Source organism: Aethalodelphis obliquidens, unplaced genomic scaffold (genome assembly GCF_003676395.1).
Source record: "Aethalodelphis obliquidens isolate GAN/ISIS:26980383/991018 unplaced genomic scaffold, ASM367639v1 scaffold63, whole genome shotgun sequence".
NCBI lineage: Eukaryota > Metazoa > Chordata > Mammalia > Artiodactyla > Delphinidae > Aethalodelphis > Aethalodelphis obliquidens.
Genome location: NW_020838007.1, coordinates 1,703,556 through 1,720,723, shown reverse-complemented (window position 1 = coordinate 1,720,723; position 17,168 = coordinate 1,703,556). Strand labels below are relative to the sequence as shown.

The following is a 17,168-nucleotide window of genomic DNA, read 5'->3' as shown; positions in this document are numbered from 1 at the left end:
TCACGTGGCCTCACTGCGCAGGCGCCGGACGAACGCGGGCGGAGGCGAGGCGGGGCGGAGAGGAGGGCGTGGCTCTGGCAGGGGCGGGGCAGAGGGCGTGGGCCCGGCGGAGGTGGGGGCGGAGCGGAGGGCGGGGCCCGGGCGGAGGCTAGACTCCCTGGAGGCCGAGTCTCCGCTCGCTTCCCGACCCCGGCGCCGGGCGCGGCAGAACGCAAAAAGAATGAGGACGGGAAGGAGGACGTGAAGGAATGCGTTCTGGCGAGGGTGGGGCACTGTAAATCCATTTCCTCTTTCCTCCCCTCGGTCCCTTCCTCGTGGTCCCCTGAGTCGCCCGACCCCTGCTGGATGCTGGCAGGGACATAAAACGCCGCCAGTGTGAACAGGTGTTTTCCTGTTTATCGAGGTTGTGGAGTAAATCCGCTCCCCAGCCCGCAGCCGGGTCCCACCACTACAACCGGCGGCTCTTGCGTTCATTTTTCTCCGCCTCACCCCCAGAGGACCCCATCCTCCGAGGCTCATGGGTGATGGCCGCCTCCGGAGGGTGGGGAGCTGTGGAGGAGCATGTGGCTGGGGATGGCTCGAGGTTAAAAAGAACGGTGAGCGAACGTGGAAGAGGGAGAAAGTAAGTGAAAGAGAAGCACTGTCCTGGCTGAGCGTATAGGTTTAGGGAAAGACAAGACCCACCATGGCCCCAGGACAGTAAGGAGGCTGCAGATGTCCAGCTGAGGGCCTTTCTGGGGGAGTCATGCACTTCTGGAGGTGATACAGCGAGTCAGAACAGGTGTGGGGAAAAGGAGGGTGGGCTGAGTGCAGAGCACAGTGGTGTTCTGGGGCACCCAAAGGGGACAGGGGAGGAGTCATCTCAAACGCCCAATGGGGCCAGGGGTAGGGGAGGCCTTTCCTCGGGGTGGCAGAAGCCAGCCTGCAGTGACTGAGGTGTGAAAGGAGTTGAGGACAGGAAGACAGGCTTCAGAGGCCCAACCTCTTAGAGGACAGATGGGACAACAGTGTGAGGGGAGAGACTGAAGGAGGACACCTCCAGGGTAGGAGAGAGGAGCTGGCAGGTGGGGAGCATGAGGATGAGTGAGGGGAGGAGGTCAGGAGCAAGGGGAGCCACTGGCCAGGACTCAGGGGAGAGGACATGCCCCAGTTTTCTCTAAGCTGGAGGGACCATCATCTCAAAATCCACCTGGATCAAGTCTGTGGTTCCCCTACAGTAACGTTCACAAGGAGAGGAGTGGCAAGGTGGGGGAGGCCTCAGAAGTGGGGTGTCCTGCCAGGGATGTGTTTGCTTCCTAGCAAATCCTCCATTCCCTGAGGGTACAAGCTTTATCTGCTCCTTCATGTCTGTATTCCTGCACTGCACAGAGAGCAGGGCTGGCCTGGTGCTCAGTAGGTGCTAAGTAAATACAAGTTGAGGGAATTGGAGTAGAGAGAAATCAGAAGCAGAGAGACTGGTTAAAGGGCTGATATAGGGACTTCCCTGGTGGCACAGTGGTTGAGAATCCGCCTGCCAATGCAGGGGACACGGGTTCAGTCCCTGGTCCAGGAAGATCCCACATGCCACAGAGCAACTAAGACCGTGCGCCACAACAACTGAGCCTGTGCTCTAGAGCCCGTGAGCCACAACTACTGAAGCCTGCACGCCTAGAGCCCGTGCTCCGCAACAAGAGAAGCCACCCCAGTGAGAAGCCCACCCACCGCAACAAAGAGTAGCCCCCACTCACCGCAACTTGAGATAGCCCAGGCACAGAAATGAAGACCCAATGCAGCCAAAAATAAATAAATAAATAATAAATTTATTTTTTAAAAAAAATTAAAAAAAAAAAAAGAGTAGCCCAGCCCACTGCAACTAGAGAAAGCCTGGGTGCAGCAACAAAGACCCAACACAGCCAAAAATTAATTAATTAATTAATTTTAAAAAAAGTGGAACACTGTTGTTTAAAATAAATAAATAAATTTATTTTTAAAAATAAAAGGGCTGGTATAGATAAAGGAAGATTTGAAGTCTCAACACAACAGAAACATCTTAAAGGAAAGACCAATGCATTTGCCTGCACAACAGTTTGATCACAGCCATCCTAAACAAACAAAAAACAATTGAGGAAATTGGCAGCAAGTGGCAAATGGTATATAAAAAGTTCATACAGGGAACTCCCTGGCGGTCCAGTGGTTAGGACTTGGCACTTTCACTGCCAGGGCCAGGGTTCAGTCCCTGGTTGTGGAACTAAGATCCTACAAGCTGCCTGGTGCAGCCAAAAAATAAAAGTTTTTTTTCATACAAAACAATAAACGATATTGATTCCATTAATTAAATGGAAATGAACATGAACAGTTAACACTCAAAACAGGACAAAAACAGGGACTTCCCTGGTGGTCCAGTGGTTAAGATTCGACACTTCCAATTCGGGGGTCACGGGCTCAGTTCCTGGTTGGGCAACTAAGATCCCACATGCTGTGTGGCACTGCCAAAAAAATAAAAATAAAAGGAGGGACAAATACATAACTTAATACCTGAGAGAATCATGAGTATCAGTGAAAGTAAAAAAATGCAAATGACAACATATATCAATGAATGTATTTGCAACATAACCTACAAAAGATTATTATTCAAAATGTATAAGGGATTTTTTTTTAATAAAAAACTTTTAAAAATCAATAATTAGAAAGGCAACCAACCAGAAAAATGGTAAAGGATCTTTACTGCAAACTCACAGAAGAGGAAGTCCCAGAGGGTGTAAACAAAGGAAGTAGAGTTCAATCACATTAATACTCAGGAAATGCAAATGCTACACCACATTTTCCTACACTGTTAAAGAAAATATTATTCTGACTTTTGTTAAAACCGTAAGAAAGACTATTCAGGAAGACTATTGCAATCAGGGGTTGTCAGTAGGGGAGAGCTCAGGCTCAGCTCTGGATACAGCAAAGATAGCTGGGGATGTAAAGCAAAGGAGCAGGCTGAGGGGGTCGTTGGATGTAAACTTACTAACATGAGGGACTTCCCTGGCGGTCCAGTGGTTAAGACTCCGCGCTTCCACTGCAGGGGGCACAGGTTCGATCCGTGGTCCAGGAACTAAGATCCCGCATGCCGTGTGGTGGGGAGCCCCCCAAAAATTATTAACTTGAGACATCAAGGGTGGGGGATTCTTACTACACTGGCCCAATGGGGTTATCCAGAGTCGGGGACGAGGAACTTGATCAGATTTCAGGGGTGGGGGGGATTCTCCCTGAACTGATTGGGTAGAATGGTTTGCCTAGGCTGGGCTAGGCAGGCCAAGAACGGGACAGGTGCCACAGCGGAGGCCTAGTCAAGAGCACTCAAAGGAGCTGACTAAAGTTTGCTCAAGGAGAGTCTTTGTCAACATCAACATGGCGAAATATAAAGTAGGGGGAGATGAAGCAGCAGTTGGTGAGGGTGGGAAAGTACATACATTGCTGATGGAAATGTAAGTTAGAACAGCCAATTTGTAGCTTAGTAGTGGTTTAAAAACATGCCTGCAGGGCTTCCCTGGTGGCGCAGTGGTTGAGAGTCCGCCTGCCGATGCAGGGGACATGGGTTTGTGCCCCGGTCCGGGAAGATCCCACATGCCGCGGAGCGGCTGGGCCCATGAGCCATGGCCGCTGAGCCTGCGTGTCCGGAGCCTGTGCTCCACAACGGGAGAAGCCACAACAGTGAGAGGCCCGCGTACCTCAAAAAAAAAAAAAAAAAAAAAAAGATGCGTGCAAAATCTTTGACTCTCCTCCCTCCAAAAGGTAAAACCCAATCTTCCTTCCTCCCCTTGAATGCGGGCTGGACTTAGTGACTGGTTCTAAGGGACAGAATGAGACAGAAGGAAACGTGTGTGACTATAAAAGGCATTGCACCTGTGTCTTGCTCTGTCTGCGGGCCATGAGCCACCATGTCATGAAGACACTCAAGCAGCCCTGAGGAGAGGCCTGCATGGACCCGAGACCTCTGTCAAAATCAGCACCACCTTGCCAGCTAGGAGCAAGCTGCCTTGGGAGCAGATCCTCCACCCCAGCCAGGCTGTCAGAGGACTGTGGTCCTTGGAAGGAGTCCAACATCTGCCTGGAACCTCAAGAGAGACTGAGCCAGCACCCGGCTCAACCTCTCCTGAATTCCCCACAGAAAGGGTGGAAGATAATGAATGTTTATTATTGTTGTTTTTAGCTACTTGGCTGTGGTGTGATTTCTTATGCAGCCGCACTAGATAACTGATACCTAGAACAATTGGTAGTAGCTATTAACATTTAAATAAATGTACAGTGGCTCTCTGCAAGCCAACAATGCCACTTCTGGGTATCTACATTGGAGAAATACTCCAGATGGAAGTGAGACAGCGTAGTGGAGGATACCCACTGTGGCATATCTTCAATTGTGAAAAAGCAGAACCAAAGTGGATGTGAGACAGTAGGGAAGGGGGCAGGGCACAACCTTTAAAAGAATGACACAGCCATCGAGGATATAAACTGGTTAGAACCAACTAGGTCCAAAACAGTGGAAAGTGTGTCTTCCAGTGAACCTTGAGCCTCATTATATGCTCAATATAATACATTAGCTAACTGATACAGCCACCAGGGCCAGGACAGCTCCCAGGCCGACCATAAAAGGCCAAAAAGTGGGCAGTGGTCTAATTCCTGGAAATCCCCGCCCCTTCCCCCAAAGAATTGAAATAATCCTCCTGCTTAGCCTTTGAAATTACCCAGCCCTAAAAACTAACCACTCCCACAGCCCAGAGCCACTCTCACTTTCTGAGAGGGACGCATTCTGTCTATGGAATGTATACCTCTCTAAATAAACTCGCTTTCACTTTACTGTGGCTCACTCCTGAATTCTTTCCTTCACGAAGCCAAGCATCCTCACTTGGCGGCCAGTCCCAGGGACTTGCCCGATTCCTGGAACATGACCATTCTCTCACACCCCCTTCTCCTGCAACATCTGTCCATAAATAAACCGGGCTGCATCGGTCCTGTGGGATGACCTGCAGCAGGTAATCTAGGGGCTGTGAAGTAGCAATGACTCTTTTTTTTTTTTTTTTTTGGCCATGCAGCACAGCTTGTGAGATCTTAGTTCCCTGACCAGGGACCAGGGATCGAACCCTTGCCCCTGCAGTGGAAGAATGGAGCCTTAACCATTGGACCACCAGGGAAGTCTGGCGCCACCCCCCGCCCCGCCCCCAAGTCTTTTTTTTGGAAGCTCAGGTTCTTTATGTCTTATCACAGAAAGAATTCAGTGAGAGACAAAAAGTGATAGGTAAGAAGTGGATTTATTTAGAGCGATACACACTCCACAGGCAGAGTGTGGGCCATCTCAGAAGGTGAAAGGCCCTGAAATATGGGGTGGTTAGTTTTATTTTTTAATAAATTTATTTATCTTATTTTTGGCTGTGTTGGGGCTTTCTCTAGCTGTGGGGCTTCTCTAGCGGGGGCTACTCTTCGTTGCAGTGCGCGGGCTTCTCACTGTGGTGGCTTCTCATTGCGGAGCATGCACGGGCTCTAGGTGCGCGGACTTCAGTAGTTGTGGCATGTGGGCTCAGTAGTTGTGGCTCACAGGCTCTAGAGCACAGACTCAGTAGTTGTGGCACACGGGCTTAGTTGCTCCGCAACATGTGGGATCTTCCAGGACCAGGGCTTGAACCCGTGTCCCCTGCATTGGCAGGTGGATTCTCAACCACTGTGCCACCAGGGAAGCCCCTGGGTGGTTAGTTTTTATGGGCTGGGTAACTTCATAGACTAAGGAGTGGGAGGATTATACCAGCTATCTTGAAGAAGGGGCGGAGATTTCCAGGAAGTGGGCAACAGCCCACTTTGTGGCCTTTGAAGGTCCGCCTCAGAACTGTCAAGGTGCCTCTGGGTATGTCATTTAGATGCTAACGTATTACAATGAGAGTATAATTCGGCTCAAGGTCCACTGGAAGTCAAATCTTCCACCATCTTGGGCCTCGTTGGTTCCAACCAGTTTTTGTCCTGTCCTCAATGGCTATGTCATCCCCCCCCCCCCCCGCCCCCACCGGACGCGCAGGCTCAGCGGTCATCGCTTACGGGCCCAGCTGCTCCACAGCATGCGGGATCCTGCTGGACCGGGGCACGAATCCACGTCCCCTGCATTGGCAGGCAGACTTTCAACCACTGCACCACCAGGGAAGCCCCCTATGTCATTCTTTTAAAGGCTGTGCCCTGCCCCCTTCCCTCCTATTTCAGATTGGCATATGATCTTTTTTCTTCTTTTTAATTTATTTATTTTATTTGTTTATTTTTGGCTGCTTTGGGTCTTCGTTGCTGCGCGTGGGCTTTCTCTAGTTGCAGTGAGCAGGGGCTACTCTTTGTTGCGGTGCGCGGGCTTCTCCTCGGGCTCCAGGTGCCCGGGCTTCAGCAGTTGTGGCTCGTGGGCTGTAGAGCACAGGCTCAGTAGCTGTGGTGCACAGGCTTAGTTGCTCCATGGCATGCGGGATCTTCCCGGACCAGGGTTCGAACCTGTGTCCCCTGCATTGACAGGTGGATTCTTAACAACTGTGCCACCAGGGAAGCCCTTGGCATATGATCTTGCAGTTAAAATTGTGTGTATTTTACACCCATTACAGTTGTCTGTATATAGATTTGCCCATGATGTAGTTCTATACTCTAAATTATAATTAAAATTCTGGTTAATAAAGAGTTGTTAATACTTGAGACAATGCTTCTGCTATGATGTAGGTTTAAATACAGGATCCAGATGGCATCCAGCTCATGACTTGTTTTATTTTTTAAACTAATGGTGGGGTAGGGGGGAAATTTACCTAAATATGAACATTGGCTGCCTCAGTGATGGGATTTATAATGTTTGGTCCTTTCTAAAGTTTCTACTGTGTGTTGCTTTTAGAAGCAATAACTGCCCCCCAACACCACACTCATAAATGATTGCAGGCTCCAGGCCAAACACAGAAGAGGGGTTACATCTAGCAGGTGCTGGGATGATAGTGAAACAGGAGGGAAGCGGGCAGGGCACAACCTTTAAAAAAAAAATGACATAGCCATTGAGGACAGGACAAAAACTGGTTAGAACCGATGAGGTCTAAGATGGTGGAAGATTCACTTCCAGGACCTTGAGCCTCATTATACGCTCATTGTAATACATTAGCATCTAAATGACACACCCACAGGCGCCATGACTGTTCCGAGGCTGACCATAAAAAGCCAACTTCCTGGAAACCTCTGCTCCTTCTTCAAGATAGTTGAAATAATCCTCCTACTCATTAGCCTTTGAAATTACCCAGCCCATAAAAGCTAACCACCGCATATTTTGGGGCTGCCCTCACCTTTTGAGATGGACCACATTCTGCCTATGGAATGTGTATCTCTCTAAATAAATCCACTTCTCACCTATCACTTTGCCTCTTGCTGAATTCCTTCTGCACTGAGACATAAGGAACCTGAGCTTTGATAAATCCTGAGACCAGGTGTGCGGTATCAATTAAAAGACAGTGGGTTTGAGTCCCAATCTGAGTTTTGGCTGGGTTCAAATCCCATCTGAGGTGTGCGGTTTCAAGAGGGGCAGGTCAGCACCTTCCAGGGACTGAGCACTAAATGAGGAGGGGTATCAGAGGGGTCCCTATGTGAGGCTGGAAGGAGAGAGCCAGAGCCTCTGAGAGGGTGTGCAAGGCTCTCTAGGGGGACTATTCCTCCACCTGCGAAGCTTCCAGCTCCTGCTCCCTGCAGGGCCCAGGATGGTGTCCACCAAATGTGTGGCCAGTGACAGGGTCCAGCTATGGCAAGGTAGCCTCAGGAACCAGCAGAACAGAGATTTAGCCCAGCCAGGAGCCCACCCCAAGTGGTGTGGGATACAGTCACACCTCTGGCCAGCTTCAGCTTCCTCCATCATTTCCTCCCCAGGGTCTAAACCATGCAGGTCCATTTCAGGATCGACCTTCTTGTGGCCTCCCTCTTTCCCCAAGGCCAAGAGGTCTGTAGCTGTCTCTACCTCTCTTTCCCTAGGGATGGTGATCCCTAGTCACCATCCAAACTCTAACCAAGGTATCACCACCTCTGGGTCCCAGAGGAAGGGATGAGTAGAAATAGAAGACTGGAGCAAACACCAAAGGGGGTAGCACTTAAGTTTATCCCGATGACAAATTCTTGACAACATTCTGGACCTGTTTGTCTCAGGGCCCAACAGTAAGGACAGGAAGGAATCACTGGATTGGAGACATACAATATCCATAGCCAATATTTAATTCATGAACCACTTAGTTTATTGCACACAATTAGCACACGACACAGGTTAGTTGAAGTAGGGAAAAGAGGGTCACAAACCACTCTGAGGAGAAGTCAGGAAGGAGGTGTCTCTGCACAAGCAGGGTCTCCAGTCCAGCAATGGGTCTCTGGATAAGCAGAGTGGGAAGTAGCTCTCTGGCAGCCTCCATCTGGAACACTCTGAGTTACTCAGCTTGGTGGTCTCTTTTTAAGGAGCAACAGTTATGCCCAGGGGAGGGGATCTCGCCTTTATCAGTTGCTCCTTCTGTTCCAGTGACATACGTTGCCCAACAGCTTTCTTATCTAAAGTAACACTCTCAGTTTATCACAGACACTCCCAGTTCTTTAGTGATGTTTCAAAACAACTAATATGGAAATTCACATTGGCCACTGTGACTCCATTTTGAACTACTAAACTTAGCTTAACATACCTTAAATCCTATAGGTTTCATACACGATGAGTAGGAATCATAACATAAAAGAAATCACATCCTAACAGGGCCTCTGTCTGTCAGTCTGTCTGTGAATCTATGTGCCATGCTCTCTCCACCTTCCTAGAACCAGAGTGCAGGGACTTCCCTGGTGGCGCAGTGGATAAGACTCCGTGCTCCCAATGCAGGGGACCTGGGTTCGATCCCTGGTCAGGGAACTAGGTCCCACATGCATGCTGCAACTAGGAGTTCGCATGTTACAAATGAAGAGCCCTGGAGCCACAACAAAGGAGCCTGCCTGCCACAACTAAGACCCCGCGCAACCAAAAAAAAAAAAAAAAAAGAAAGAAAAAGAACCAGCATGCAGAATAGGGAGAGATGTCCTGGGGTCCCCATTAACATAACAAGCTCACTTGAGTTGGATGTGATGTCCATCCTCTTCTTCCAAAAGCCCCAAGGGTCTAAGGATTTGACAGTGAGGACTGGCTTTGCCAATGGAGTTATAAGACCAAAGTTTTCCATAAATTGGTAAATGGAATCTGCAGGGTTGAGGATTTAAATAACAAAATGCATCTGAAGTCCAAATACAATATAGGACACACCGCAGTTACACCTTTCCAGTGATTCACAGAGAAACATTTATAGGTCAACTTAAAAAAGTTCATGACAGTGGAAGAATGTTCATGACAGTGGTGATGGTTGCACAACCTTATGAATATGTGAATATAGCAAAAAACACTGAATTGTACATTTTAAAAGGGTGAATTATATGGTATGTGCATTAGATCTCAGTTTTTTTAAATGTGCAAGAGGGATAGAGACAAGGTGATGAACCATTCTGGTCAGCCTGGGGGTCGTCAAGACACGGACTTTCGGAGCTAAACCCAGGATAGTCCTGGGCAAACCAGGACAAGTTGATTACCCTAGGGACAGATTTTTTTTTTTTTTTTTGGTGGCCACGTGGCTTGTGGGATTCTAGTTCCCCGACCAGGGATCGAACCCAGGCCCTGGCAGTGAAAGCACGTAGTCCCAACCACTGGATAGCCAGGGAATTCCCAGGACAGAATTTTTAAAAATTATTTTAGAAAGAATGAGAGCAAAAAAGTTTGAAGCTGTGAACAGCTCTCCTATCAATGCAAAACCTGAAACCTGAGGGCAAGACGGGCCCCTTTGGGGAACCTGCTCACTCCCTCCTCTCCCAATCCCTCCCCCCCACCCCCTACTCCTGCCTGGGGCTCAGGGACACGGGGTGGACACAGCCCCTCCTGGGCCAGGCACTTATTAGGCGTCAGTAGGTGCCAGTTCACTTTCTGTGAGGCCCATCTTGGTGACTGTCTCTTTACCACTTGGGGACCTAAATTGGGCTTAGGATTTTTGTCACCTGTCTTCCCTCCGCAGGGCCACAGAAAGGCCGCATAGGTTCAGTCTGGCAGAACTTTTATCCTCCTAAAAGTATCCTCAGGCTTCAACCCCTGTCCATTCCCGCCTGCCTCCAACTCCCCTGCCTCCTCCACTCAGCAAGTTTGTGCACTGTCAGCGAGCATCTGGAAGGTGTTCTCCTGTTGGGCCAAACAGGAAAGCCTGTGTCTAAAAATTAACAGTGTGGTTTGGGTTCCTCACATCTCCAACCCCTACAAAATATAGCCATTGGTGGGATATGAGATTCCAAAAGTCTAACGGAGAGAAGCATCGTCTGGTCCCTCTTGGGATGCGGCGCTGGAAGGCAGGCTCAGGGAAGTAGGGCCCGGATCGTGCGGGCACAGCAGGGGCACAGCAGGTGTCTGATAAATCTCTGATAATCTCTCCACGGCATCCGCTCAGGTAGCGGGTGGCCGCGCGCGGTCTCCCCGAGGGGTGTGGATCCCCTGGACTTGCAGGGCCAGCCCACAGTAGGGCCACAGGCTAGGCACTCGACGAGGTGCAGCTGCCGTCAGCCTCGGGCGGCTGGGAGCGCGGTGGGGGTGGGGCTCCCGGGCGCCCGCGGACTCCATTTCCCACAGGCCCCCGCTCGCGCCCCAGTTCCCACAATCCCCGTTCCGCTTCCGGCGCGGCCGAGACGCAGCCGACGGCTTCCGGGTTTGGGCCTGGCGCTGCAGTTGAGGCGGCGGCTGCCGAGCGGGGCGCAGGCGGTGGGAGCGGGGCACCGGCATGGACGTTTCGGGGCAGGAGACCGACTGGCGGAGCGCCGCCTTCCGGCAGAAGCTGGTCAGCCAAATGTGAGTAGGGGCCGAGGCGGCGGCGGCGCGACCCCCGGCCTTCCCCTCAGCCTTCCGCTCCTCATCCTTCTTCTCAGCCCTCCTCGCGGAGGGGGAGGCGCGGCCGGACCGGGGGATTCCGGGCGCCGGATCGCGGGGTACCGGGGCGTGGCCCTCCCCTCTGTCCCCTCCGCTCTCGGCCGCCGCGGTCGCGGGTTAGCGTTCCTGGGCCGAACTCTGCCAGCCGGCGAGCCCCGGCTTCTGAGTCATCGTCCTGAGCTTTCTCATTCGTCATTTGTGTGCTTGGGAGGCAACCTTTCCCCAGCTCTGCGTCCCACTGCGGACGGAGGAGGCCGGGGCCGCCAGTGGCGGTTTCTGCAGGTCTGGGCGCTTTGCGATTCCTCCTCGGAGAAAGCGCCTCGGGGCGAGGGCGGAGGGGGTGGGCAGAAGGGGCGGTGGGGGCGAGAATCTACGGGTGACCCCCCTCCCCCCCGTGGACTTCGCCGGAGGGTGGCAGGAAGAGGCTGTCAGGAAGCGACCTTCGGTCGGGAGTGGGAGTGAAGAGCTGGGGTTGGTGCCTCCTCTTCAGTCTCAGCTGCTGAGACCATCGATGCAGGGGCTGCCGGGCGCCCTGGGCTTCGCGCGCGGAGCTTCCGCTCCTCCGCACCGGCTGCTTGTTGGTTTACTGTCTTCTACCGGGCTTGCCGGACCGGCGGGCTGTGCTGGCGGGGATCAGCCCCTGACCTTGGGGGACGCGCCGCCGCCGCCAAGGCGCAGTTACAGGGCAGGCTTTCTCCTACTGGAATTGACGGTTTGCTTGAGCAGTTGGGGAGTAGGCGGCGAATAAACTGAGTCCCAGAATGATAAGTAGGAGTGTGAAGGGCCATCACTGCAAGCTGAGGAGTGGGGAGCGTGAGTGCCCACCGCGTGGAGGACCTCGTGCTAGGCTGAGTTCTGGGGTTTGAGAAGATGATCGTGCAAGGAGGGCCAGCGGGGGCTGACCCGTTAGCTGTGGGAGTGCTGTGCTGGGGAGATGAGCCTCTATTTGTCATGGGGCCTGCTTTGAGGTGGTGAGATGCCAGAGTTGGGAAGATCCCCTGAGTCCCCGAAGATGGATCAAGAACAGAGGAGAGAGACCAGTGAGGCCCATTATGAGAGTTTTGAGCTGTTGGGGTCTGGGGACCTGTCGTTTTTCATGCCTGTATTCCCCCTGCTAGAGCACTGTGTGTCACATCGCTCCGTAAAATGGTTGTGGAATGACCTAGTCAGGCAAGAGATTCTAAAGGCCTGCATTAGGCAGTGGTAGAAACTGAAAGAAGATGATTCCAGAGAAAGCGAGCGCAGATGGTCCTTGATGACTAACTGGATGGAGGGGGTGGGGTGCAGCAGTGTGCAAGGAAGGAAGTGGGGCGGAAGGCAGGGAAGCTCTCAGTCCAGGGCAGGCAGTGGGGACTGGAGAGCTAGGCTCCGGGCCCTGCGGTGGAATTGTCTGGGGACAGATGTGCCGATATTGCAGAATCAGTGAATGTTGGAGTTACCAATCGATGAAATCTTGAGGATTGACCTACTTAAGGGCTCTTGTAAGAAAGGCCCCCAGGGCAGAGAGTCCTCTTTGAGGGAGCCCGGAATTTAAGGACGGGAAGAATGAGTTGCCGCCAAAGGAAATGGGGCAGGTGGGGGAGTGTCAGAGGGCTGGGGGGGCCATTGAAGAGGACCAACTGAGTACTTCTTGATTCAGCCTCCTTCTGCTTCTAGAGAAACTGGGTTCTTTTTTTTTTTTTTGCCAGATTGCTGCTATTACTCTTCTGTTGCTGCCAACAAACTGTGTTGCTTAAAAACAACACAGGTGTATTATCTGACAGGTTCTGTAGATCAGAGGTCTAAGTGGGCTCAGCTGAATCTTCTCCTCGGGCTCTTACAGGGCCGAAATCAAGATATTGGCAGGTGCATTTCTTCCTGGAGGCTCTGGGGTAGAATTTGCTTTCAAGCTAATTCAGGTTGTTGGCTAAGTTCAGTTCCATGGCGTTGGAAGACTGAGGCGAAATCGTTCCTAACTGGCTGTTAACCTTTCCAAGGTCAGTCTTTGTTCCCAGAGGCTGCCTCCATTCTCTGTCACACTTCCTATGTGGCCCCCTCCAGCAAGGGTGGGCTCTTCTGCCCCATTTCTCTGCCTTCAACCAGAGAAAATAATTCTCTACTAAAGGCTCAGATTAGATTGAGCCCACCTGGATAATCCAGGATGATGTCCCTACTTTCAAGTCTATAACCTTAATTACATCTGGAAAGGCCCTTCTGCATCTACTGTTGGCGTGTTCCCGGGGTTAAGGCCTGGGCACTTTAGGGAGCCCTTCCGCCTGCCACCACTGGGATGAGCAGTTTCAGAGGCTTTCTGCCTGACATCATGTGGGTGTTCTCAGTTCTCAGATTTGTCTCTTTTCTCTCCAGGTTTCACTTTGAAAGCCGTGATTCTTGGTGCCTTGATTTATTGTGTTCACAGCATTAAAAAAGAAGGTCAGGATACCTGACATGTTAATTCTGACTTTCTCCAGTGTTTATGCTGTTGTTTAAAGTTGGCCGACTTGGGAAATTTTTTTTTTTTGGCCGCACCACACGGCATGTGGGGGATCTTAGTTCCCAGACCAGGGATCAAACCCGTGCCCCCCTGCATTGGAAGCACGGAGTCTTAACCACTGGACTTCCAGGGACATCCCTTGGGAAATGTTTTGAACCGAGGTAATTTACAGTTGAATGAGGGAAGCCAAGCGAAGACCTGGGAAGTTTCAGTGGGAGGGGGCTCCCTGTCCTCACCTCGCTCTTGAGTAGCTCCTGAGAGAATAGGCTGAATAAACGGCTCCTGGCTTCCACTGAGGAAAAGCAGTTTGGAGTTGGGGCTGGTTAGGAGGGCCCTTGAAGGGACTCTAGTGCAGCCTCTTCTTAGCCCTGCACTGCCTCTGCCTCCTCTGGGCCTCCCCGGACTTCTGCCTCCACTCACTCATCACTGCCCTGCTGACAACCCATCAGTGACTGTCCTCAGAGTCCGAACAGAGCTCCAGATGTCCCCCCCACCCCCACCCCAGCCTGGCCTAGCCACCTGCTCTCATACCCCCACCCCGTTCCACCCTCTCTGGTCTTTCAGCTTCTTGAGCATTCCAAATTCTTTCTTTGTTCTCTCCCTTTAAACAATTTGTTATCGAGTATTTAAGATATTCCACAATGGGTAGACTTCCCCTCACTGTATTCATGACTAGTTCCTTTTCCTCATTGACATGTCTGCTTAAATATTAAATACTCAAGATCTTTTTCTGCCCACCCTGCCTAAAGTGGGTCACCCCCTGATATCTTGTATCTCAGCCCCTTTGAGTTTCCTGTAAGACTCCAATCCTATGAAGCATGGCACCTGGCGTATAAACCACTTGCTGAAGAGTGCAAGAGTAGATATTTTCCTGGGTGTTGTGTGTGCCACCTTCTCAATGACAGTGGCCTTCATTACCTGCGCCAGCAGCCATTGTGAAGCTTGGGAACACCCACTTTCTCCACGTGTGAGCTGAGTGACCTTGCATACGTCACCTTTCTGGGTCATCTCCCTCATCCATGCAAAGGCAGGAGTCCAGTCTGTCTCACAGGGGTGGTGGGAGGGAAAAGGAAGAGACCTCCACTCGCGCTCTAGCAGAGGGCTCGGGACTCAGTGATGCGTCCCCTGATGCCCCCTCCCCAGGCCCTGGCAGGAGAAGGAGCCTTGGGGAGTGAAGGTGGAACCTTTGAGTCTGGTTAGGGGATTGATGACACGGGAGCCTCTGGGGAGGGTAGTTGTGAAACTCTTGGTGGGTTCAGATGGGCTTTTTGTGGAACATCCACTTTCCCTGCAGGACCACAGGAGCAGCCCCCCTTAGAGCCCCCGAGCTGGTCATTGTGGGCCTTGGGCCTGCCTCCTGGGTTGTTGGGTTAGTGTTGAGCACGCGTGTCTGGTCTGTCAGCTCCTGGAGAACAAGTGTGTGTGAGAAGTGAGCAGCGCCTCGTATGCCATGGGGTTGGTGAATGGTGAATACATAAAAGGACCACCTTGATCATCTCTTCCCATCTTAGTCTTGAGACTTTTGTACCTCCCACCCCTCAGTACAGCAGATTGCATCTTAAGGCGTGGAGTAAATGTCTGCTGGGCTGAACAGATTGCAAGGGGAGGACACAGTTGGGGAGGGCAGCCCTGATCAGGGTTCCAGTCAGGGGCCACGAAGGGCTGAGGGAGTGTGGAGCAGAGTGAGGGCGGACCGGTCAGCTGCCTCTTCTGCCAAGGACCCCTAGGGAGGTGTGAGCTCCAGGTCAGGAACCTAGGAGGTGTGGAAATTTCAGCCTAGACCAGAAGGAGAAAGTCGAGTGCTATTTAGCCAGAAACAAAATAAAACAAAGCAAAAAAGCAGAAGAGAACAGACAACGAAACAGCAACTTCCAAGGGTCTGGAGAGGTCTTCAGAAGGACAGGGAGTGTCCTGAAACTTGCATGTCCGGATCCTGCCTGTGGCTTGTGGTCCCTCCCACGGGCAGAAGCCACTGAGTCTTGGCCGACCTTTTTCTGTGGCTTAGCCCACGCAGGCCTCCGAACAGCCCTGTGCCTCCCTGGTGTGACTCTGGCCCTTGTTCTCCAGCAGGGAAGCTGCTGAGCCCACCGCTTTCTTCATAGCCCAGTTGTCATCCGCGTGACTGGGCTGATGTCCGTGTACAGCCCAGCTCCAGAATGTCTGTGCCCCGAGGCCAGGGGCCCTGTCTGGTCACCACAAGTCCCAGCGAAGAAACTAGAAAGTGATTGGTGAGACACTGACTTCAGAGTCCTGACCCTTGTCTCTACTGCCCCAGGCCAGGAGTGACAGTGACATGAGGGGATGGGAGCCCTCCGTCATCCAGGGTTTTCTCAACAGCAGCGACAACAGCAGCTGAAACGTGGGGGGTGTGCTGTGCACCCTGCTGCAGGAGTTGTTGTGTTGGCTCACCCACCGTCTCTGTGCTGGCCCTGAGAGTGGGCGGGTGCACTTGTTACTCCTGTGTAGGGTGAGGAAACTGAGGCATGGATGCGTGTCACAGAGGAGTGCTTGCTGAACCGTAGCAGGACTGGCGAGGCGAACCACTTTTTCACCTGAAAGAGTGGTCACGCCTCTTTTGGGGAAGCGGGGAGATGGCCCTGGAAGTTAACCCAAGCCATGTGCACTGAGAGAGCCCATTGGAGGAGCTGCTGCCGGTAGGCATCCTGTTGGCAGTTTTAGCAACTCCCCATGGGTCACTGGGCCCCAAAGGGTGGCAGGCCCCTCTGCTGCAGTTGGCACAACACTGCTGGCACAGCACCGCAAGCCCCAGCTGATCTTTGGCCTCTGCACAGGCTGCAGCCAGTCCCCAGCCACACCAGCGTCCTTTCATAGGTGACCCTACCCCCCTACCAGCTGCATCCCTTACGTCCATTCCTGGTCAGAAGTCTTCCAGCTGTTACTGCCATTCCTGACCTGGTGGCTATGGCTGGTTCAGGACCCATGGTGGGCATTCTGGGGTGGGAAGGACCGTGACCACGTGATTATCTTCCTGCCCTGGTCATGAAGGGCAAGGGGTACCTGCCCCTGAAAAGCATTCCTCAGGGCAGTGATATTGGTTATGTACCTAGAGGGTTGATTTCTAAAGGAATTCTGCTGGATTTTAAAAAATTCAATATGGATCATAGGACCGAGTAGTTTAAAGACCCCATGCCTGTGCGTTCACCACTCAGCTTCAAGTTGTCAACTCTTGCTTCATGGACTCCATCCTCTTTCTCCAGTCACTTTGATGCCCAGAATGTGTGCATGGCAGCCTGTGGATTCAGCTCTGAGCCAGGATCCCTCCTCCAGGGTCTGCACCTGCCTGCTTCCCCCACCGTGCCAGGCTGCCCCAGATCCTCACAGGAGCCCCGTTCTTGACCTGGTCGCCCTGCCTCCTGCTTGTTCCCCTGCCTGAGAGACCTGTCCTTCCCGTGGCTGAGCATTTGCAGTCCTATCCCACTCTCCCTCCCAGGACACCCAGCCACCCACCATGCCCCTCTCTTTACCCATGCTCTGTTACCGGTTTCCATCTGAATTGTTTGAACCCTTGTTTCCCCCAGTCTGAACCCCTCGTGGCAGGGACACTACAAGAGTTTCTGAATCAGAGTTGATTCCTGCCTCTCCAAGAGTGACGGTGAGCCAACCTGATGGGCCTTCACCTCAGAGTTGGAGAAAGTCATAGCACTGCGCATGCAGGGATGCTGGCAAACTGGCATCCTCAGGAGCCGTGGAACATGGGGTACAGGCTGAGTTCGTTAA

General features: G+C 52.2%; 1 protein-coding gene across 9 annotated transcripts in view; it reads left to right on the top strand.

Annotated features, from left to right (window-relative positions):
• Window positions 1–10,745: 10,745 nt before the first annotated feature.
• The window catches only part of MED15 (mediator complex subunit 15), a 61,615-nt gene continuing 55,192 nt past the window's right edge, over window positions 10,746–17,168 (top strand). For 3 of the 9 annotated variants that reach the window (XM_027088592.1, XM_027088589.1, XM_027088591.1), the window contains exon 1: window positions 10,778–10,879. Coding sequence is in view for 6 of the 9 variants with exons in the window: in XM_027088588.1 (XP_026944389.1) it covers window positions 10,812–10,879 (68 nt within the window). In the remaining 3 variants the exon portion in view is untranslated. Of the gene's footprint in view, window positions 10,880–17,168 lie in introns of all 9 variants that reach the window. The other 6 variants (XM_027088594.1, XM_027088587.1, XM_027088588.1 and 3 more) reach the window with 5 other exon arrangements.